Consider the following 23,182-nt stretch of genomic DNA (forward strand, 5'->3'; position numbering starts at 1 on the left):
GGAGTTGGTGGATTGTGGATTGTGATTTGTGGACTCGATCACTTCTTGGCTGTGGAGCCATTTACTTATCCAGCTCCGAATCTCGTCAACAGTAACGCTGCGTGATAGCGTATGAGAGGAAATGGTCTTGTCTCTCGTCCATTGAGGTAAGCCCCAGGCAGCAGAGTCATTAATAAGCTAGCTCGTCTGACGGAGCGGATTCCTCCGTGTCGGCTGTGCTGCCTAGCAAAAACCTCTATAAAATTATTACGCTCTCTCTCTCTCTCTCTCTCTCTGTGTGTCTCTTCTTTTGTCAATCATCCTCTCTTGTTTCCATAAGATTCATTCTCATCAGCGACCATGTCGGCACTCTGTGGTTGCTGTTATTTTGTGAATCACACATGGCAGTATCTGCCTCAAGTTGCCCTGAAAGCCCATGCGACGATCTTATCCTCTGCTGCACGAACGATTCTCACCCAGACATTTACGAATAACACAGATCAAGACCTTCGGGAGGTCTCCTACAGATTTCCTCTCTATGATGGCGTGAGTGTTGTGGGTTTCCAGTGTCGAGTCGGCGACCGACTCCTCCACAGCAAAGTGAAGTCGAAGGAGCAGGCCAACGCTGATTACGACCATGCACTGGAAAATAAGCAGTCAGCAGCGATCATGGAGCACATGGTTCAGGAAAACGATGTCTTTAGCATTCGGATCGGTAATGTGCATGCCAAGGAGATAGTCACTGTGGATATAACCTTCATTGGCGAGCTCAAGCAGGACGCTCAGACCGATGGAGTTCGCTACACACTGCCCAACTCTATCGCACCTCGTTACTCCGATGGTCTGATTGCCTCTGAACAAGACTTTTCTTGGCTCTTCACTGGTAGGTCTCCGGCCCAGCTTCAAGGAATTTCCATCACGGTCGATGTACAAATGGAAAAAAATTCTATCATCCGGGAATTGCAGTCTTCAAGTCACTCGATCAGAACGTTCTTCGGTCGGATATCTTCTACGCCCAAAGATAGCTCTTCGTTTGAGCCATCTCGTGCATCTGCCACTCTTCAACTCGAACAGGACAACAAGCCTTTGCTAGAGCGCGACTTTGTTCTGGTTGTCAAAGCCGATGGACTCAATAATCCTCGTGCAGTGCTGGAGACTCATCCAACTCTCCCAGGACAGCGTGCGTTGATGGCTACCATTGTACCAAAGTTCAACCTGCCCCCTGCCCAGCCAGAAGTCGTCTTCTTGATTGACCGAAGTGGCAGCATGCACGACAAAATCAGCACCCTTCAGTCCGCTCTGAAGATTTTGTTGAAGTCCCTGCCGCTTGGGATCTGCTTTAACATTTGCTCATTTGGAACGTACCATTCCTTCCTGTGGCCAAACAGTAAAATCTATGACAACTCGAGCTTGCAAGAGGCTCTACTCTATGTCGCCAGTGTGAGCGCTAACATGAATGGTACAGTGATGGAGCCGGCCGTGCGGGCTGTCGTGGAAAATCGTGTCAAGGACAAAGATCTGGAAGTTCTCCTACTCACTGATGGGCAGATCATAGATCAGCAATCCCTCTTCAAATTTGTGCGTAACACCGCCGCCGACAACTCTACGCGCTTCTTTTCCCTCGGTCTTGGGGATGCAGCCTCCCACTCCCTCATTGAAGGGGTTGCTAGATCTGGCAACGGATTCTCGCAATCAGTCCTGAAGGGCGAAGAACTTGATCGAAAGTTGGTTAGAATGCTGAAGGGAGCTCTCACGCCTCACATCTACGACTATAAGCTTCATGTGGAGTATGATACCGTGGTTGGTGACGATTTCGAGGTTGTGGAGAACATCGATCACCCCATGCAGGACTCGGAGACCGAGATTGAGGATGAACACCCTAAAGCACAAGCCCCCGCGACACCAATCTCTCTATTTGATGGCAATTACAAGGAATCTGACGCCGAGCTTGGAGCTACCCGGACCCCAGCTGACATTGCTCTTCCCAAGCTGGCACCGCCTAAGGTTCTTCAGGCTCCATACAAGATCCCACCTCTTTACCCTTTCATCCGGAGCACAGTCTACTTACTCCTGGACCCTCAGTCTGTCGATTCTGTTCCCCAATCGCTCACCTTCAGCGCCACCTCCAAACAGGGCCCACTACAGCTACGCATCCCCATCAGTGACTTCGGTAAGGGCGAGACCATTCACCAACTTGCATCTCGCAAAGCAGTCATCGAACTCGAGGAACTACACGGCTGGCTGAAGGATTCGAAGGACTCAAAGGGAAATCCCTTCACGCAACTTCACTCTGATACACAAGAACGACTCGCCATTCGCGAATGCCAAGCCCTGGGAGTCAAATACCAGGTCACGGGCAAACACTGTTCCTTCGTGGCTTTGGAAGATAGTCATACCTCTGAGAATGATGACAAGAAGCAGCCAAAGGAGTTCGAAGCCGAAACTATTCACCGGGGTGCGTACGAGCGCCATCGTCATCGACCGTTCGGCTCGTTCTCCGGAGGTAGTAGTGTTGCTCTGCAGTCTAGACCACAGGCGCCGATGATGGCTAGACGTATCGTGCCGCAGAACACGACCGTAAATACGACGGGAAGTCAACCTCAATTTGGGTGCGCCTCATTGCAAACAGGCTTTGCACCTGCTTTTGGCAGTGCAGCTTCCGCGGCACAATCGGGAGGCCTTTTTGGTGGAGCACAGCGGAGGCCAATTCCCCTGCCGTCTGCCAGTAGGCCACCCCCGCCACGATCTTCAGGTAGCCTGTTTGGTCAAGCACCTCACTTATATCCCTCAAACGCTTGTGCTGCTGTTTCAAGTAAGCCTCGGGAACCTATGGGCTTCAGTGCCCTTTCAACAGCCATTGATTCTGGCGGAGGGTTATCAGCCGATTTCGCTCTAGCAGCTACTCGTTTCAGCGAAAGTGCCCCTGCACCTTTCTCAGGTAGCTCAACCCCACATAGTCCTTTCAACAGACCAGCTCCGTCTCCCGCACAGTCTCCGAGTGGCCTATTCGGCGCTATTCAGCCGAATAATGCAGATATTGGCACTAACCAATCCCAAGTCTCCTCTATGATTGACTTGCAAACCTTCCAAGGTAATTGGGAGCTCAACCAGGAACTCTGTACCCTTCTAGGCTGCGACCTGAACATCGTGTACAACAAGTTTCTCGGCCTCATTCAGAGAGATCATGCCACCACCGATCTCACCAATGCTCTCGCTACTCTTATGGTAATGGGATTCCTGGAAAACAAGCATGCTGACTCAAGAAGCGTATGGGAGCTTGTTCATGACAAGGCTGAGAACTGGCTAAACAATACTCTGCCTGGGCTAGGTATGGCTGGTGCTTTTATTAGTGCACACAAGGCCCAAATTGGCTCTCCGGGATTTCTCAAGTAATCTACGATAGACAGGTACCCAAGGTGACAAGGAAAATGCATCGGACTCAGAAATGGATTTCTTGTGCACTGTGAATAGCTAGCTTCTTTATACAAACAAATGAACATGATTTTTGCTCTCGAGTCCATGAAAGATCGTAAATGTAATCCAAGAACCAGAATCAAAGATTTGAATTTCTCTTGTTCCTGTTTTTTAGTTTCCTTCGTAGACGATTCATCTCAAAATTCACTTCACTCAGATCTTGCATTGAGTGTTCTGTGATCCAAAGCCTCGGACTCCTAAAGCAATGTAGAATACCATATACAGATTCTCCATTCGTCTATGTACAGAGCCGACTGCTTCTCCAACTGTTACACTGCAATCCAACACTGACTTCTTCCTACAACACCAAACTTGACATAACAACATTCATCATCACAAATCATCTCATCAAATAATACATACCCGACGAGATCTAGCTCGGCTCAAAGGCAGGAAAATACCGCTTGATAACGCGATCTAATTGTTTAATAACAACAGGCTTGACAAAGAACTCGTCAGCCCCAGCACCATTTGCAGCGATTCTATCCGACGGACTATCCTGCCCAGTCATGACGAATATCAAAGTGGTGCCCCATTGATTATGTTTCTCCAGGGACCGAATCTGTTGCATGGCTTCTATACCATCGCAGACTGGCATTTGCAAATCCATGAAGACAAGCTCGATTGCGGTGCCGGCCCCGGAGGCGGCTAATGCTTGTTGGTGAGAGAAGATCTTGACGGCTTGTAGGCCGTCTGATGCGGAGTAGGATTGCAGGCCACGTTTGCGACAGTACATTTCCACGATGCGCAGGTTGACGGCGTTGTCGTCGACGATTAGAACTGTGGGGTTTGAAGATGGTGTGAGGATGGGCATGATGGGGTTTGTTCTTGCGCTTTTGACAGAAGCCGCTGTGTCTGATTGAGAGGTAAGTGAGTGAGACGAGGAAGTTTCGTCTGGATTTGGTGCTTCAGTCATACGCGTGAGCGTGACTGAGTGGGTATCTGATTGTTGTGGGGGTAGCCTGGAGGCTTTGATCTCTATGAGCTTGGTCTGTGCTCTTTCAAGTAAGGATCTCATGTGAGTGGTCGTGAACGGGCCGCTGGTGTAAATAGCATTGTTTCTCGTGTTTTCGAGAGCAGTTTCTGTGTCTGAAGCCGGGACAAGACAGATAGCGACTTGCTCCGTTAGGATCTGAGATAGGTGTGTGCGATGTTGTTCGATGTCGGGCACCATATCAAGAACGATAAAGGAGTTTGCAAGGTCATTCGAGGCAGTAAAGCCATTGCGACAGAGAAAGGTGGAAAAGTGGTCACATAATGATTTGTTCTCAGAGCCAGTTGCCAGGATAAAGAATTGTGAAGGTAAGTCATTCAAACTTGACGCCAATGACTGTGAGGGTTGGGTTAAGCAAATACATTCGACTTTTCGGAAAACGGCTCTGAAGTGGGAACCGCGGTCGATATCTGATGAGATTAGGTCGACGGAACCGTGAAGTAAGGTCGCAAATTTAGATGCGAGTGTGAGGCCCAAGCCGGCCCCCGTCGAGTGCACATCAATCTTTTCGTAGGGTTCAAAAATGCGGGCTTGATGATCGGGGTGGATACCAATGCCGGTATCTTTAATATCGAAAGTAAGTTGTTTGCGATCTAGATTAATCGCCGCAGTGATTGAAACAGTGCCTAGCGGCGTATGTTGAATCGCGTTGATGATTAGTGGAAGCAGAGTGTCTCGGAGCACATTAAGATCGGTCTGGAAGCTCTCACAACCAGGCGGAAAGTCACGAGTGAAGAAAATAGATGTCTTGTAGCGTGCGTCTCCCGACATCAATTTGAGAATCTCATTTCCTATCTCTGTCTCAAGCTCTTCAAAGGTATGCATAGCTAGTTGACGATCTTGAACTGCGATATCGGACCATCTGTTCAGAGTGATCATGTTGTTGACGATGGCAGTAAGATCTCGACCCGCCATCTTGATCAGGTTGAGGTACATGGAGGGTTGGCGCGAGTCCATCGAATTTCCCTTCACCATCGGTAGGACGAATTCGCCCAAGTTCCGCGACTGTAATTCCTCCGCGAGGAGTTCCACGGAGCCAAGAATACCATGAATGGGAGTGCGAAGTTGGTGAGAGAATCCCCGGAGAAACTTTTCCTTTGCTTTCATGGCTTCTATCAAAAGACGCTTGCGCCATAACTGAGAAAACATGCCAGCGCAAGTCTGCACAAACCAGGAATCTACATCGTCAAACACGTGATGGAAGTCTTTCGCTTCCACCACGAGTAATGATGGTCCCAAAGCACTTTCGCATGGGGCGGTAATGATGCGCACTGTCCTACTGGAAGGAAGCTCCAGATGGTTTAATTCTCTAATGAAGTCGTTGAGATAGTCAATGTCTTCCCAAAGATCAGCTTCAAAGTCAGAAATTGGTACCGGCTCTCGTCCTTCAACCTCAAGGTGGGTTGCCTTGGCTGATTGAATGCTGACATTCGCGTCGGGAAATGTGTTTTTCAGTATTCTCAGAACAGGCTCTTCGGAGACTACATCCTCTGTTTCCTTTTGGGCCATGGAAATGAGCTCAGACATTTGGCGGCGTTCTCGCTGGCGTCTCGCTCTGGCGCATTGGACGAGATCAGAGACGACCCAATCGGCCAGGCGAACCAGCGCCTGTTGTTGTTCTTTGGTCAAAGGCTCTTCACTTGTACTTGAGGCAACGCATAATGATCCAAGACCGACACACTCTCCAAATTCATTTTGCAAGCGAAGTGGTGCGCCGGCGTATGCTCGAAGCCCGCCACGTTCAAGGTATGGTGATTTTTGAAACCTCCAGTCTTCCATAAGATTTGGTAATAGAAAGACACTCTGTGGAATCATCAGTTAGTGGAAGTGGTGAGAGTGGAGGACCGCAACATACACCAGGTGGTTGAGTCACCGTGTGCGCGCAAATAGTTTCACCACGCGGCAAGATGCCCAGCTCCAGCCCTACTGTGGCTAATCGAATATACACATTTACGTCGAGAATGCCAATGACGGCAAATTCCCAGCCGGTGGACTCTTGGGCAAGATAAGCTTTCTCCTGGAGGCCAGAGAGGAATTCCTCTTCTTTCGATATATCGCGGGTATAGTACCAAAGCATCGACAATCTCAGTCTCTCATTCTCGGCCAGGAAAGCCCGCAGATACTTTGTAGGAGAAGTAATCGGCTTGTCAGGGATAGCCGCTGCCGCATAAGGCTCTGTCTTTGGATAGAAGGCTGTCTCGGTATTCGAGGGCCACCGCCCGATCGGCTGATCGATATTATCGGGATCGAGGACAGGCCCCACGCTCTTCGGACGAGTCAGCGGCGACGCACGTTTGGATGTCAAAACCGCCGCATCTGCCTTGGGGAAAAAGGGGACCCGGTGCCCATGACTGGCGGTCATTGTCGAAGGGATTAGCACTCTCTCTCTCCATCAGATATGAAGGTGTGGTAAAACAATGCCCCGGCCGCAAAACAAGTTTCCTGTCACGTAAATGCCCCACAGCACGTGACAATGACGGGGAGTCTTCCGTCGGCTCCGATCACCCTACGTTGTACCTTGGTTGTTATTTTAAAGCAGTAGAGAAGATTCCGTGGCGGAGATGTTTGAAATTCCGTGCATAAACGAGTCTACAGTAGAGGAAACAGTCTATATGGTAGCATCAGCGAGGGGACTCTCAAGACCGCTCAGACCCATGCAAATAGCATCCATCTCACCACTCAATGAGCTTTGACGGGGTGCTTCGGCCACCCGACGAGCCCCCGAATCATCGCCTTCGCGCAAAGGCGAAAAAGACTGTCACGGAGATCAATGGAAAGAGTTTAATTTTCGGAATGAGTTTAAATACAGTTAGGTATATGTCGTATTTTTGTACATCCGATCTCATGAATGGCATGGGGAATCTCCAAGGGGGTGGACTCGTGTCTATCCCAAATAAAACTAGAGAGACAGAACCAACTTCTTCAACTTCTGGAAGTCAGGAGTACCAAGGCCAGTAACAGGATCCCAACCCTTCGTAGCATTCCAGTGGGCTCCGGGGATAATCAAAGCGCCGGGAACCTCCTCATCGCTTTGGGGATCAATACCACCGCAGCCGTAGGAGCTACCCTCGGTGATATCGTTCAAGGCCTTGTATCCCTCTGAGTACAAGAAGGGATTCAAGAAGCCCAGAGTGGGCTTGCCGGCGCGCAGACGAGCATCGTTAAGGAGACCGATAATACCAGCGAAGGTAGGTGCGGCGGCGGAGGTACCACCGGAACCGGACTTCTGGCCAGCATAGATAACCTCATAACTGCAGATCGTCAGATTGAAAATCTTCAGCGTTTTAAATATGGGCATACGTACTAAGGGTACAAACTGTGGGCGGAGACATCGGGGAATCCACGGCCCTCGAAGTCGGTATACTTGCCGTAGTACTCCTTGGTCTCGGCGCTGACGTGGGTCAGGTACTTCTGGACGGCGGACTCCTGGTACAAGGGACGAGGCCAGTAGTAGGAGAAACCACCGGATGAAGCATTCCAGGCGACCTCGGGGCTCACCGCGGAGGTTCCTCCCACGGCAGTAACGTAGGGGCAGGTGGCAGGGAAAATAGGGTTGAACTGGGGAGTCACGCCATCGCTGGCCTGGCAAGCCGAGCCAACGCCTGTTTTACATTAGATGAGTCAATTGAGGGTGACGAGGATTGAGATCTTACCTTCATCGCCGGAGGAGTGGAGGATAGTCAGTCCGCGGATAGTGTTCAGGCCGATCAGGTTACAGACGAGCTTGGCATACTTCTCAGGAACGGTCTAGTATATGGTGAGCCATAACCAAGAAAGTGAAAAAAAACAAAGCTGAGGTTCAGGAAAGCTTACTTGCTCGTCATCGCCATAAGAGTTGGAGATAACCTGAGGGAGCTCGGCGTTGGTCTTGGAGAGCAGATACTCATAGTAGACAGAGTAGGGCTCATTCTCGTCATTGGCAATAGTGGGCTCATCAGCATTGGGGATGAAGGGACTAGAAGTTGTTAATTGGCAGGCATAGGAAAAAGACAATGGAGCACATACGCAACACCTCCAGTGATGAACTCATGGACAGGCAGGGGGTGAGAAACAGCAACAATCAGCTGCACATCCAAGTTTGCCTCGCCAATATCAGCCACAGGAGCTGACTGGTCGTTGACACCACCATTGATCAGCTCCACAGAGAAGCTCTGCTGGGGAATGTTGAAAAGCGTTTCATATTCCGCCAGATCCGATTCCGAAGCAGACTGGTTCAGAAAACTTCCAAAGCCGATACGGCTGCCAGCAGAGGGCTTGGGGGTGTAGTCACCAACGTTGTACATTTCCTTGAGGCAGGAAGGAGTAATGTAGTCGTTGCACGAGGCCGAGATTTTAGAATCACGGCGGACCTGCTTCTTAGCCAACGAAGGCATGGGTGCAAACTTGCGAAGGCCGCCAAAATAGACAGTGGGCGAGATCACATCGATGTAATCGGTCAGATCGTCCGGAATGGAGTACTGGGTGGTCCGCAGCTTCGTGGTATCACCATTCTTGTAGTAGGCAAAATCAGTGTCAAGCAGTTTCTCGACGGTCTCCACGCTGCCGGAGAAGCTCAGAGTGGCCCCATCACGAGAGATACTGGAGATACCGGCACTCTTCAACCAGTTGACGACAGCAGTGTCGTCAAAAACGGGGAATTGTGTCTCAATGTCAGTCTTGTCGAGCCACTGCCCATACTCGGCCTGACCGGGGGTCGCAAGCTTGGTCACTTTGCTCTCCAGCTGATCCAGATTTTGGCGGGTCAAAGCAATGGACAGGGACATGGTCGAGTCCGCCGAGGGCTTATCAACCAGCGACCAAGTGCTAGGAGCACCTCCAGCCAGACTCTCCAGCACAACACCCAGCGCAGGGGCGGCGAGGGTGCAGAGCAACCCAGTGTAGACGGACGTGTGCATCTTGACTTGAACTTCTCGAAGAGCTGCAAGTTGCAAAGTGGGAGGGATCGGCGGTGCTATTTATCCTCGTTGCCATGCAATTGCGCATGGCACCAGGGGCCCGTCAATAGCGACAATAATGCCTAATCATGCAAACCCCACCCAGACTCTCTTCGCGCTATTCCCAACCTTGCCCAGTGCACGGAGCACGGCATTTAAGGAGATCCAATGACTTGGGGTTACATTATTGGTCTGTGAGCTGTTATCGGCGGGGGAACAGCCTCTTGGGAGCGCTGCCTTGATCCGTGCCTGGATGCACATCGGGATGTTGATGACGGAAATTGATGCCTCAAGGTGTCAATCCAGGGAAGAATGCAAGGCCTGCCCCTACACCACTCCGTAGCAACACTTCCATCGCCACCTCATGAACTTCCATCTTCAGTCAATGTCGGAATTGAGCCGGAGATGACGATCGGCCTCGCTTAGGCCCAATCGCGGAGCTCCGCCGGGGTCAGAAGAAGCTTGACCTTTTTCAAGCTTCTGCCCAGTCCTCAGACTCCACTCGAGGATGCACTGTCCGTGGACTTCCAATCGGGACTGAGAAGGACATCGGGGTACAATCTCTGGGCTCAAGTAACAATACAGTTGCCTTGTAGATACGAGATGTTGCGTCGCGTGTTGATGTGGGTCTCCCGATCCGAGGTGTACCGTGACAAAACATCTTGCAATAAGCTACACTAACTCATGCAGGGCAGGCATTACAACTTCCTATTATCTATTCTCATACAAGTAGGCGTCTTGGCATCTCAAGATCGCAAGACAAATCCCGTAACTTAGCGACGCGATTTGAGCCCACCCGCTAAACCGTGCTGCTTGGCAAACCAAAATGTCTCAACACGCCACTCAGGCTCATCTGACGCCCACTCGATCTCAAAATGCCGCCTCAACTGAGGAAGCAACGTGCCCATTTCCATAATTGAAATGTTTTTACCGATGCAAGTCCGGGAGCCATTGCCAAACTTCCGATTCTCTCGTCAATGCGAACATGCATGACAATGACATTCCAGTGGACTTACAGTCATCCAATGGCGGTCCATGAGCTTGATCTGCTCTTGACCTGACTTGATCCACCGCTCGGGCCGGAATGCCTCGCATCATCACCGTAGATTGTCTTGTCGTGGTGCACCACCGCTGGATTCATTCCCACGATAGTCCCTGCAGAGAGGGGGACCCCACAGAGAACAATTCCCCTGCTGGGACAACTCGTTCCAGTGCGAAGGACACACCGGGGTGGCATCGCCTGGCTTCTTTCATGACTGCTTGTCCACGACATGTCAATATCTAAATATGGCAAGGTTATATCTGATGTCTCTGTCTCTTACAGGCAAGGGAGCTCAAGGCACTCCGCGTAGGTGGCATAGTCCGACAGCTGGTCAGCTCGATTTGCATCATCAATCTCTTTCTGAAGGGTCATGTAAACGTGATAATTTTGGACGAGGTAATAAATCATTGCACGAAGGGAAATTGCAGTTGTGTCACTTCCTGCGAGGCTAGTTCCGGTCGAGAGACGTGAGTCGCTCATTCGAACCAAGAGATGCTGTTTCCGATCTTACAGATTATTGCTGTGGTGGTTCATCATATCGCGATTAGACATGGGCCTGCCCTTAGCTTCTTCACTTCGAAGCCAAGCCAGAAAGTCAGGCCGATCTCCATGTTTCCCTGGCGTCCCGCGATCGTAATTATCAATGCATTCTTGAGTGAACTTTTCTACGTCAGGTGGTGGACTTGCAATCCTCTCCAGTTTAGAACGATACTTACCCGAACCATCGTTCTTAGCGGATCCGGCATTTTCACGAAAGGTTGCGCTGCCATAAATTTGGCAACCCATATATTACCTAAAAACCAGTGATGAAGCCTCGGGATCTGGCTGACAACACCTGCGTAACGCAATCCAGCCTCAAGACCGGCGATCATACCGATCACATCCTCTCGCTTCTCCATGAACCCGAATCGGCGCTGGAATGTAATTGCCCCAATTACATCAAAAGCATACCACTGAAGCCAGGCTCCAAGATCGATAATCTGGCCTGCCATGTCTTTCATGGCGTCAATGAAGACCTTACTACACTCATCTGCGAATGGCTCGAGGCATTTTATCGAAGACATAGAGAATCTCTGAGCAACCGGACGTCTGAGAGCTTGATGGGCGGCCAGATCTCTCACGGGCGGTTGCGATGAATAAAATGCCAATCAGGAAGGCAACAATAAAGACTTAGATCGAGAACCAGTCGTTCTGTTGGCCTTGCAATGTTAATAAGAGACCCATGATGACTCAGCCAGAGATGGTAGGAATATGGGTTACAAGCCAGATTATGATACAACGGCCATTCCTTTAAAAATTACCTCAGGACCTAAGGACTTGTTCCCCCGCATTCAGTCATGCAGATCACGCGGAGAAGTTCCCGCCTCCGAGTATTCACGCTGAAATGGCGAGTTTGTGGGGTCTATTAATCTTACGAACAGAGCGCGGGGAACTGTCGAAATAGTAATCAGATAGGTCAAGTGTCTAGTATTATGACTGTGCGTTAGAGAGCATTCTCTCCGCATTATCAAGTAGGAACCCGTTTGGTGGTTTCAGTCCCAAAGAGACTTTCCATTCCACCATCCACCCTCTCAGCTAGAGATGTTACCAGTTTTGCTGGGGTATATGGATAGTCACTTCCATACAGCAGTCTAGACGAATCAACAAGTCTCAAAAGCCCATGAATCTGATCAGGGAAAGGAAGACCCGCCAGATCGATATAAAAGCGGGTATTCAGCAGCTCTTTGATATCATTGCCGGAGACTGCGTCGCCACCTTTAGCCATGAAGGTGGAAAATTCCGCAATTCGCTGCATGATTGGTGGGAACGTCGCACCGCAGTGACAGACCAGAAATGTGATTCCAGAGCATCTTGTCACTGTTCCAGATGTGAAGAGACCTGCCAGCGATCGGGTGGTGTCAAACATGAATTCCATGATTGGACTAGGAACCTCGCTCAGAGGTGCCACCTTCTCCACGGAGCCAGTCTGGGGATTCCGAGTATGACAGGTGGTTGGGTGCAGAAAGACGATTGTTTTGCGCTCACTGAGCTTATCAAAGACTCGACTAAATTGCGGATCTCCTGGGTAAATTCCATGAGAGTTGGTCAGGATCTGGAACCCTACTGCGCCCAGGTGGTCAAGTGCGTAGTTGATCTCGGTGAGAGATCCTTTCACATCTGGGAGTGGGAGTGATGCGAAGAACAAGAACTGGTCCTTGTTCTCAGCGCAGATCTTTGCCATGTCTTCATTCATACTGCGGGTGAGCGACCGCGCTTCCTCGTCATTGCCAGGGGTCAAGTGTGTACCCGGCGAGGACATGCTAAGGACGGACTTTGTAATGTTCAGTTCCTTCAGCAGCTGGATATAAGACTTGGCGTCCCATTCCTAAGAGTTAAAATCAGTATCTAGCTTTCAATTTGGATCTTTCAGTACCAAAAGGAATGGCGGGCATCCCATCCCGTCAGGGTGGCCCCTTCCCGCAAAGTCATTCTTGAGACAATACTCCCGATAAGTGGGCGGAACGCAATGGGCATGAATATCGATTCTCTCCATTATTTTCAATTGGGGATTGGTAAAGTTGAGTAGCGAGGAGAACGCGAGCGTTTGTTGGTAGTCCCGTGAAGTCTGTGGCCGCGGGGACCTGACAGTCCCCACAGACTATGCGTTGACGTCTACGGAAACAAGGGGCCTATTCCAAGCCAAGTGCCAACGGGACCTTTGAATAGATTCTCCTCAACATCTTCCATGGAACAATTGGCCTTGACTTTCAAGCGTTCAATATCTATGATCAAAATGGGAAGGCGAACTTCAGCACATATATGTTGAATTAGTAAACCAAATGCCCAGGTTATATGCAGAGGCGGCCTTCATTGGTGTATCTAAGGCATCACCAATCGTCAACCTGTCGCAATTTACATCCAGGTCGCAGCTGACGGTTTACCTGCCATTTTCGAATACCCATTTCTAGCATCAGTGTCGATTTTCTTATTGATCTAAAAGTAGCAATTGATGAATTCTTAATCAGACGTTATGCAGCGACAAAATTTGGCTGGGCAGGTGAATATAATTGATTAGGCTCTCATTTCTACGTATCCGTTGACTGTCACTCTCTGTTATTGGACTGCGGTCTCCGCTTCAAAATATAGAAGACGTTGTTTTTGCTACGGAATCTATTAGAACATGTTGATTTGCCTCGCTGAGTGTTATGATGATGATCGGGGTTGCTACGTTCGAGAGCTCGGAGGAACAGAGGCAGGAATTCTTGAGATTCGACTGAAGAAGATAACATCCTCTATCAAAGGACTGACGAATCCGCATGACAACAGATTGGACATGAAGAACGCCAGAAGATGTGGTCAAGGCAATGGCAACGAGTGAAAAGCAGAGGCGTTTTTTATTTCCACACCAACTATACGATGCAAGATAACGCCTTCATAATTTCCGACTAGGTTATTGAATTGATAAAGAAAACAAAATCTTTGTCGATAGCTTTTTCCTAGGCGAGTCCTGGTGCTCATGATTGAGAGGCAAGCATTAAGCCTAGCGGACTAAAGTCCACCAGTGTTGACGATGAAGGCGGAAATTATCACAAGATTATTGTCAGTCTCCATAACGAGCACCGATTTTCGGACGAGATAAGCGAACTGAGAGTAGTGTTTAGCCACATTTGAGGAGGAAAGCGTGTGATACCCAATTGCTGAATGCCAAGCCGGCCTGTTTTAAGCCATGTTATTGGCTCTGAAGCCATCGTCCTCTATAACGCTCCCCGCACTGGTGCTTTGACGACCTAAGATAACAGCTGTGAGCTTCTCCGCACGTCGGGGGAAAGTCCTCGAACGTTAAAAGATGGCTCTGGTCCGTTCATTTGTCTTCCTGCGTGGAGTCCCTATAACACACGAAATGGAAGGCCCTGTTCAGACAGATGCGGTGAGCTATCATAACGAGTATGAAACGAACGCTAATTATTATCTTACTACTAAATATTATATAATCTATATTATAAGCTATTACGAAGGGAAGGCACTCCTTTATATTTATTTTTATCTAAAAGAAGATACCTTAAACCCTTATTAGGACGCCCTAAATATTATAGAGTACCTAAAGGGTATCTTCTAGAACCTAAACTATATTACTAAGGCTTATTAGGAATATTAGCGTCTAATAATAAAGCTAAAGGATAACTTCTATAATTTTTTTACCGAATTTATTTATCTCGCTAAAGAAGTAAACTAACTAAAGGATCGCTAGAAGCGAGACCTTTATAATAAGCTACCGAACTTACTATAGACCTAAATAATATTACTTATAGATAAGACTTCCGTTAATTTTAATAAGTTTATCTATACCTACTAAAGCGTAGCTTATAATATTACCCTTTAATTTAAGGCTAAGAAGTCCTATAAACTAACTACTCTCTCTAAAGCTACTATAGGAGCCTTAGCTAATATAACTTATTCCTATATCTTATAATTATTATTTATAAAATATAAGAGTATAGGCGCCGCTTTATATAAGCTACTATCGGTTAATAGATATAATACTTTAATAAAGGAAGGTCGCTACTTTAATTATCGTAAGTAAGGGTATATAATTTATAAGTACCTAAAGAAGAATACTATCTCTATAATCGCTATTATTAAACTTTAAGTACTTAAATAACTGCTTAACCCCTCTTAGGATAATTAGTTAGGAAAAGTTTAAACTTAGAAGAAGTTTTCTTTCTAAGTAATAAGAAATTATTATTTTATTCTTTAGATTTAACTAAATTATTTAGATTATATAAAAGTCTTAGTTTTATTACTTAAATAGCCTATAATAAATATTCTTTTTTAATTTTAGTACTTAATAATATTAGAGTAAGTAATTATATCTATATTAATTTATCTCTCGCGATATAGGCCGCGAAGATATTTAGCCTATATACTTTATTTTTATCTTATTTAATCCTAATTAAGGGCTATAATAAATATCTAAAAAAATTAATTATTTATATCTTTAAATTAATCTTAATTTTTAATAGCTAAAGACTTCTTTACTTACCTATATTAATTATTAATCTTAGATAATATAATCTATTGGAATATAGACCAATGCTACATAGAAAGATCTATCCTTATATTCAACAGATAAGACCAGATTGCATTGATCACGTGACCAGATTTTTCTTCTATCAAAATGATGTGTTGACCACTTCTGATTCTGGTCCGCGGCCCTCCCCCGAACGATAGGCGGGACCATATTCCTTTAGGGGTAAATGGTCCGCCTTCAGGCATGAATGGTCCGTTCCTTCGGGGGTGCTTTCGGGCATGCCTTGCCCGCGGACTTCGACCATGGTCTTCGGACCCCGGTGAACAGACTTCGACCCTCGGTCCCCTTAAGGATAGGCGGACCACTTTCCCTTAGGGGTAAAATGGTCCACCTTTAGGCATGCATAGCCTGATCCTGCGGGGGTGCTTTCGGGGTGGCTTAGACCGTCGATCCTTGACATCATTCTTTTCGCTTCTCTTCGGTTCCCTTCTTTGCCACCTTCATTATGTTGCTGCCTAGTGTTTGTACGTCATTTGTATGTTATTCTAGACGTCATTTCTAGGCTATCCTAGCCTATAAATACGTCCTTCTTGTCTAGCAGATAGAATCAAGTCAGTTCTACTTTCCTGAAGTCAGTTCTACTTTCCTTAAGTCATTGTCCACTTTCAAAAGTCATCTCTACCTTCTTCTATCCTTCTTCCTTTGATCCTCAGGACTGTGGTTCTGCCTTCGTTTAGGCTATATCTGCTTATAGTCTATCCTACGACCTTTGACCTTCCACCTTTGTCTGGCACTGACTGACCCAGCCGGACTAAGGTTGATCCCACGGACTTAAGGGGCCACGATCTGCTTCGTGGTAGCTTTCCCCTTATATCCCAACATAATCTAATTCTTAGGCGAATATAATTTAAGGAGTTTAGTATTCTCTTAGATTATTAAAAAGAATAACTTATTTAGCCTAAGAAGCTTAGTCTTAAGAATAATATAACTATAAAGATATTTATTATTCTCTTTTAGGCTATTTTAAAAAGACTAAAGTTAAATTCTTAATATTAAGAGAATACTAACTAATAAAATAGGTTATTTTATAACTTCCCCTAACTATAAATAGCTAAAAAGCTTCTTTTATTTAGGGGTAACTAAGTCTATAACCTAGAGCCTTTATAATAACTATAAAAATCTTAAGAATATTATATTAGTCTCTTAGATATAATTATATTTATTAAAGATACTAAGTTTTATTAATATATTAGGAAAAAAGATAATAAGATCTTTTTTACTTCTCTTTATAAGATTAATTATATCTTAGAAAAGAAGTAAAATACTTAATAATAGGCTAAAGACTAAGAGATATAGAGTATAATCTTAGAGAAGTACTATAAGTATACTAATATTTTCTTAAAATAGGATTTAAATACCTTATCGCTATACTAAGATATAACTAATTATTAGATTTTTCTTAATAAGGGAATAATATCTAAATATTACCCTCTTTATAAATAGTCTAAGAAAGAACTCTAGGCGATAAAAGCCTATATTACTTAGAATCTTACCTAAGGCTTTATTATACTTAGTAAGGCCCTCTATATATCTTCTATCCTAATAGTTAAGAAAGTTAATAATAGTCTATAGCTCTATATAGATTATTAGAAGCTTAATATATTTATAAAGAAAGATTATTACCCTTTATTACTTATTAATAAGATTCTTTAATAGCTTAGGAAGGCTAAGATACTTATAAGACTTAATATTTATTAAGGGTTTTATTAAATCTAAATATATCCTAACTTAGAGGATCTTATTACCTTTTAAATACGCTATAGATCCTTTAAGTATAAGATAATACCCTTTAATATTAGAAATAGGCTTATTATATTTTAGAGATTTATTAATAAGATATTAAGCGATTATTTAAATAATATCGCTATTATATTTATTAATAATATCCTAATTTATAGTAAGATAATTAAGAAATATATTTAGTATATAAAGAAGGTCCTATAATAACTCTATAAGGCTAGCCTATAAGCGAGCCTAAGTAAGTATAAGTTCTATTAGTAAAGTATCTATTTCCTAAGATTTATTATTAATACTAAAGGGGTCTATATAGATCTTACTAAAATTATTATTATTTAAGATTAATAATAACCTATAATAGTTCGCGATATATAATTATTCCTTAGCTTCTGCGATTTTTATTAAAGGTTCGTTAAGAACTATAGCTTAAGTATAAAATTATTAAATTACTTAATAAAAAATAATATATCCTTTAAATAAAGTAAGGCTTACGAAAGTACCTTCTAAGGACTTAAGGCGAAGCTTACTTTAGCCTTAATCCTAATATATTATAACCTAATTACTCTAACTAAGATTAAGACTAATATATCTAATAAATATATTAGTAAAGTAATATCCTAATTATAACTTAATAGATATTAGTACCTAGTAAGCTTCTATTTAAAGAAGCTTAATTAAGCTTAGTAGCGATATAATATATATAATTATAAAATATTTATAATTATTCTTACTTTTAAGGAGTAAAGGGCGGAGCTTAAAGACCTTTAGCGAGAGGATCGGTTTAGTATCTTTTATAATTATTAAGCCTTATAATATTTTATAACTACTAAGAAACTAAATTTATATTAGGCTCGCTAAGCTAAATTCTTATCTTAATTCTATTTCTTAATTTATTACTTTATAGGGAAATAAAATATTATTATAGATACTCTCTCCTAAAAAGATCTTAGTTTAGGAAATAAATAAGAATAGATTCTTCTCTCTTAGTTATATCTTAAGTATAATATATACCTTAAGGATCGCGATAACCCTACCCCTACCCTAATAAGTATCTCTAAATATATTTTAATAGCTACTAATAACTTTAATATTATTATCTAAGTAACCCTTATAAACTAATAATATAAGAGTCTTAAGAAATACTAAGAATTAGTAAAAATTAATCTAAATAGACCTTAAAAACTATAAGATAAGCTATTATTAAATATAGGTCGCTTAGTAATACTAAATAATAGGGACTTATAGGCTTAGTTACTTAATAAGATCTATTAGTAGCCCTTAATAATATATCTTAGATAGGATAAGATAAAGGCTCTCTTAATTATATAGTATTTTTGGCCTAGATAGTTTACTAATATTAAATATTATATAGATAACTATTTAGTCTATAAGCGTATAAAGATATAGAGAGATTAGCCCCTAAGTCTATTATAATCTCTTCTCTCGCTAGACTATCTATAATAATATATTATAATAGATTTCTGATTATTCCCTAAAAATAAATAGGGTTTTAATATAATATTTATAATAATTAATTAGTTAAGTAAGTAGCTAGTCTCCCTTCTATATTATAAGATAATTAGAGCTTTAGAGATAGCTTAGTTATTTATCTCTAATATTATATAATACTTTAGCCTATTAGACTTTATTATATTAGATTAGGGAGACTAATTTATCTTAGAATTCTAAATAGAGATTTACTAAGTCCTAAGAATTAAGCGTAAGCTATTAATAATATATTATCTCTAAATAGATAGCTAAAGTAAGATTATAAACTAATATATAATATAGTAACTTTATATATTAGTAAATTAATATTAAGATAATTAGTCTAACTAGCTTCCGATAATATATTTCTCTACTATAGCTCTATAATAAGATTTTACTAAGAGGTCTTCTTTCTTAATTAAGCGAGAATATAAGCCCTAAATATCCTTTAACTAAGATATATACGTAGAACTATTTACGTCGCCTTAGTTAATATAGGATACTTAGGACTATATTTAGTGACTTTAAGAGGTCTAAAAAGATACCTAAAAGAAGATTAAATAAGCCTAGGAGCGTTAGCGCGCCTAGGCTAATAAATATCGCTAAGAAGTAGATTTTAATATTAATAATCTTATCTTTATTACTATTAGGAATTAGAAACTTAATTAGCTAAGTAAAAAACTCTCTAATTAGTTTAGTGGCCTCTATAAAATTCTCTTAAAGAAAGATTATAGCTATTAGCTTAACTTACTATCTTCTATTAAGGTTAACTTAGTCTTTTCTCTAGATAAGCTCCGCTATACGGCGAGTTCCGATCTACTTATAGATTAGATCGCAGACCTAGCTTTACTAATAGAAATTAATAACTAATAAGAATAGGAAGTCGATAAAATCGTAAACGTCTGACTACGCTATCGGAAGCTTTAATATAAGGCTAGGTAGATCGGAATTAAGGATAATAACTAATATCCTATAAGGGATTCTAAAAATGCTCCGGATAAGTTAATAGCTTTCTATAAGTGTTACCTAGCCCTACCTAGACCGCCTATATAGTTATTAGTGTGGTTAGACGCTACTTTAAATAATTACTTTATGGATAATTATCCAGATAATAGAAGACCAGAGCCTTAGGGCGAGCCTCTTTAAATAGGGGGAATATATAACGTATAAATATCTTATATGTGGCCTGAGAGAGGCCTAAGGGGAACATAATCTAGAAGGAGCCGTGGGTCTAACCCGATTCGGGATAGAAGTGGGTTTGTTTCGTAGATGCTCGTTTCCTCTTTCTCTCTTCTTCTTCTTCTCCAGTTTAGTTGCTTCTGTTAATGATACACGAATTCTTCTTCGTCTTGGTCGGTAACATTTATATACCTTTTTCGAAGATTTTAAATACCTAGAGAGCTGCGCTTATTGCGTTAAGCGACTTTTCGGCCCGTCAATATCGATCTGGGAAACCATAAGTTCGATGTTTGTTCCATAGTCAGATTCTGAAGATAGTTATCCAGATATAGGCCAAAGTATTATTCAGACTTCGGAGTCTACTTTTCGGCGTTAGCGAGCGACCGATATAGAGCGCCTCGAGATAGGCTACTTATAGGTATAGCTATATGCTATACGACACTATACTCTGATACCCCCGGACCCAAAGAAGGAGGATGACCTATTAGCAAAACTATCTCGTGTAAAGGCAGATCAGAGAGTAATCTACGAGATAGCTGAACTTACTCGCCGTCTTAGGTTTAAGTCCACGGAAATCGATAGGTTAATTAAGAGTTCTCCTAATTATTAGATCGCGCGGTCGGCTCTGTTATAGGCCCGAAAACTAGATCGGTATCGATATAACCGCGAGCACTTCGATATCCTGATTAATTAGATCGTCGGTTATTTTAGATAAGCTATTCCTGACTAGCCCGACCGGCCACCAGATCTTCTCGCGGATAGTGTTGTGAAGCCGCGGGTTCGTGCTGGGGTACCGCAGACACGCACTTAGAAGTAAGATAACGGCTTGCTCTCCCTAGATTATCTGTACGCGGACGTTAAGGTTGCCGACACTATCACTAGCTTCTTCGTCCGCCGTTATATTTATTTTGTATTTTTCGGAAAGCCTAAACAGAATAAACTGGCTCCTGATAGAGACCTACCTATAGGGGATTTGCCTTAGTCGCCGCTATTTATCGAAGAGGACGAGCTATCTGATAGCTATGTGCCGACCCTAGCTATAGCTTCTTTAAGTGTGCTAACTCGAGAAAGAAAAGAGGAGTTACGAGGGGATAGAGCCTAACCGAGGGAGGCGTAAGGCATAGCACCCTAGTAACTATCGAGGAGCGAGAATAAATAGGGTTATCTAAGGCGTCGGCGAAGGCGTAAAGCTCAGATATACGGGCTTACTTCACGCTAGGCGAGCGAGAGGGAATAAGAACCTATTAAGTGGAACTTACCGAGCATAGAAACCCCGGATAAAGATATATTAGACTAAAGTAGCCCTCGTGATAAAAGCCTTTCTCTTAGGGGATCGAATATCGAACTAGCGCCGATTATCTCGGTAATGGCTCCTATATATAATTCTAACGGCTCTTCTGGTCCTAGCGATACAGATGCTATCAGTGACTATATAAGGATCTCCCTTAAAGCAGATAGGCCTAAGCAAGATCCGGACGAAGGACCTTTGATCGTTATATAATAAAATGCCCTCGATAATTAGACGATAGCTAATAATGCACTTTAGCCTGCCTCGCCAGAGTCCGAGGCAGACAATTCGTCAAATTCCGATAGCTCTCCCAGATAGCTAGCGTTAGATATATACCTTGCCTAATTACGGAGAGCCTAGGAAGAGCAGGAACTATTAGAAGAGAAACTAGAGCGTAAGCGGCTTAGTGAAGAGCTCGGCCTATCTAACTAAGGGTAACTGCCTCCCAAGGACTCACCTCGATTTAGGGATAGACAATCTTCACCCCCACTAGCTTCTGGTAACGAGTTAGCAGCACTAGTATACGCAGATATCGAGCACCTAACTTCTGCTCTAAATATCACTAGTCACGATATATCGCTAGTTTCCCTCCGTGAAGGGCAGCCAGAATCCACGGTAAAGAACACGGATTAGATAAGGCCTAGTTCCCCTAACGTTATTAGAAAGCCCTCTAGTCATACCTCTGCCGCTAATAATACTAGGCTTGGAGCAGCGGTCTCGCCTTAATTATAGTAAGGGCCTATTAAGATTTATTGGAATATAGACCAATGCTACATAGAAAGATCTATCCTTATATTCAACATATAAGACCAGATTGTATTGATCACGTGACCAGATTTTTCTTCTATCAAAATGATATTTTGACCACTTCTGATTCTGGTCCGCGGCCCTCCCCCGAACGATAGGCGGGACCATTTTCCTTCAGAGGTAAATGGTCCGCCTTCAGGCATGAATGGTCCGTTCCTTCGGAGGTGCCTTCGGGCATATCTTGCCTGCGGACTTCGACCATGGTCTTCGGACCTCGGTGAACAGACTTCGACCCTCGGTCCCCTTATGGATAGGCGGACCACTTTCCCTCAAGGATAAAATGGTCCACCTTTGGGCATACATAACCTGATACTGCGGGGAAGCTTTCGGGGTGTGTAAAGGATCTATGTGTTCAGGATAGAAAGCCTGTCGGTTAGGTAAGGAAGGATGTCTGGACTAGGTGTAGTATTATAGAAGCAAGACTGATTCTTGCTAAGTCTAGATTAATTAGAAACCCTCTCGATTTAAGTACGAATTGGGTCCGAGACTTGCTTATCCCACTGCGGGGCAAACCTTCACCGTTAGTCCTTAGTATTCCTTTATAACTACCCCCCCTTCTAGAGACGACGGGCCCCGGAGGTAATTAAAAATTTTTTTTTTTCTCTTAGTCGTTCTTTGGTATAATATTATCTGATAGCACGTGACTCCCGGGTCGGATTATATAATAGGGATGAGCCCTAGGTGTCGTTATACTTAAGGTGTGTTACGTGAGAGTTATAAATAGTATTAGACTCCCTCCAGTTTCGCGGCAGACCTAGGCGCGATAGGGCAATAATATTATTATATCGCGCGAGGTCGTGTATTTGATTTAGCTAATAGTAATATATGTTTACGTGTGTCTTTTCCGGTTATATATTGGTGGTTTTCTAGTATATTATTATTATTTACTTATATATATTATTAATATCTTTACTTATATATTTTCTTATTTCTCTCCCCTTACTCTTCCCTCTTTAATAACTCTCTTTTATCTCCTTAATACTTATATTTAGTATTATTTTGACTTCTTTTCGTTCGTTCTTTGGCTATAACTTATTGCTAATTTAGCTTCCTCTTTATTTCTTTTTTTTCTCTATTTTTATCATTATTTCGCTCGCGAATTAATATATCTGCCCCTTCGTCCCTTAGCTATCGCTCTTTACGGGATATATCTCTGATTCCCGAGCTTACTTAGTATATTCCTTATACCCGC

The 23,182-nt window shown here is 43.6% G+C and overlaps 6 protein-coding genes across 6 annotated transcripts; 2 read left to right on the top strand and 4 right to left on the bottom strand.

Annotated features, from left to right (window-relative positions):
• Positions 1-339: 339 nt before the first annotated feature.
• N7477_003977 (VIT and vWA domain-containing protein) lies at positions 340-3,372 on the top strand (the record flags this gene model as incomplete). The annotated part of the gene is made up of 1 exon (XM_056965640.1): positions 340-3,372. One exon carries the CDS (start codon positions 340-342, stop codon positions 3,370-3,372), a length of 3,033 nt encoding a protein of 1,010 aa, XP_056825593.1.
• Positions 3,373-3,826: 454 nt separating this feature from the next.
• On the bottom strand, positions 3,827-6,809 carry N7477_003978 (hybrid sensor histidine kinase/response regulator; the record flags this gene model as incomplete). The annotated part of the gene is made up of 2 exons (XM_056965641.1): positions 3,827-6,250; positions 6,303-6,809. 2 exons carry the CDS (start codon positions 6,807-6,809, stop codon positions 3,827-3,829), a joined length of 2,931 nt encoding a protein of 976 aa, XP_056825594.1.
• Positions 6,810-7,346: 537 nt separating this feature from the next.
• On the bottom strand, positions 7,347-9,342 carry N7477_003979 (S53 family peptidase; the record flags this gene model as incomplete). The annotated part of the gene is made up of 5 exons (XM_056965642.1): positions 7,347-7,698; positions 7,752-8,049; positions 8,101-8,194; positions 8,261-8,402; positions 8,453-9,342. The coding sequence occupies 5 exons, from the start codon at positions 9,340-9,342 to the stop codon at positions 7,347-7,349; spliced, it is 1,776 nt and encodes a 591-aa protein (XP_056825595.1).
• Positions 9,343-10,699: 1,357 nt separating this feature from the next.
• On the bottom strand, positions 10,700-11,424 carry N7477_003980 (cytochrome P450; the record flags this gene model as incomplete). The annotated part of the gene is made up of 3 exons (XM_056965643.1): positions 10,700-10,871; positions 10,935-11,083; positions 11,140-11,424. 3 exons carry the CDS (start codon positions 11,422-11,424, stop codon positions 10,700-10,702), a joined length of 606 nt encoding a protein of 201 aa, XP_056825596.1.
• Positions 11,425-11,930: 506 nt separating this feature from the next.
• On the bottom strand, positions 11,931-12,956 carry N7477_003981 (amidohydrolase family protein; the record flags this gene model as incomplete). The annotated part of the gene is made up of 2 exons (XM_056965644.1): positions 11,931-12,788; positions 12,837-12,956. 2 exons carry the CDS (start codon positions 12,954-12,956, stop codon positions 11,931-11,933), a joined length of 978 nt encoding a protein of 325 aa, XP_056825597.1.
• Positions 12,957-21,261: 8,305 nt separating this feature from the next.
• N7477_003982 (uncharacterized protein) lies at positions 21,262-21,501 on the top strand (the record flags this gene model as incomplete). The annotated part of the gene is made up of 2 exons (XM_056965645.1): positions 21,262-21,387; positions 21,442-21,501. 2 exons carry the CDS (start codon positions 21,262-21,264, stop codon positions 21,499-21,501), a joined length of 186 nt encoding a protein of 61 aa, XP_056825598.1.
• Between the last annotated feature and the right edge of the window lie 1,681 nt (positions 21,502-23,182).

The sequence above is a fragment of the Penicillium maclennaniae genome, assembly GCF_028827695.1.
Source record: "Penicillium maclennaniae strain IBT 15551 chromosome Unknown utg000003l:1.0-5670915.0:1.0-5674809.0, whole genome shotgun sequence".
NCBI lineage: Eukaryota > Fungi > Ascomycota > Eurotiomycetes > Eurotiales > Aspergillaceae > Penicillium > Penicillium maclennaniae.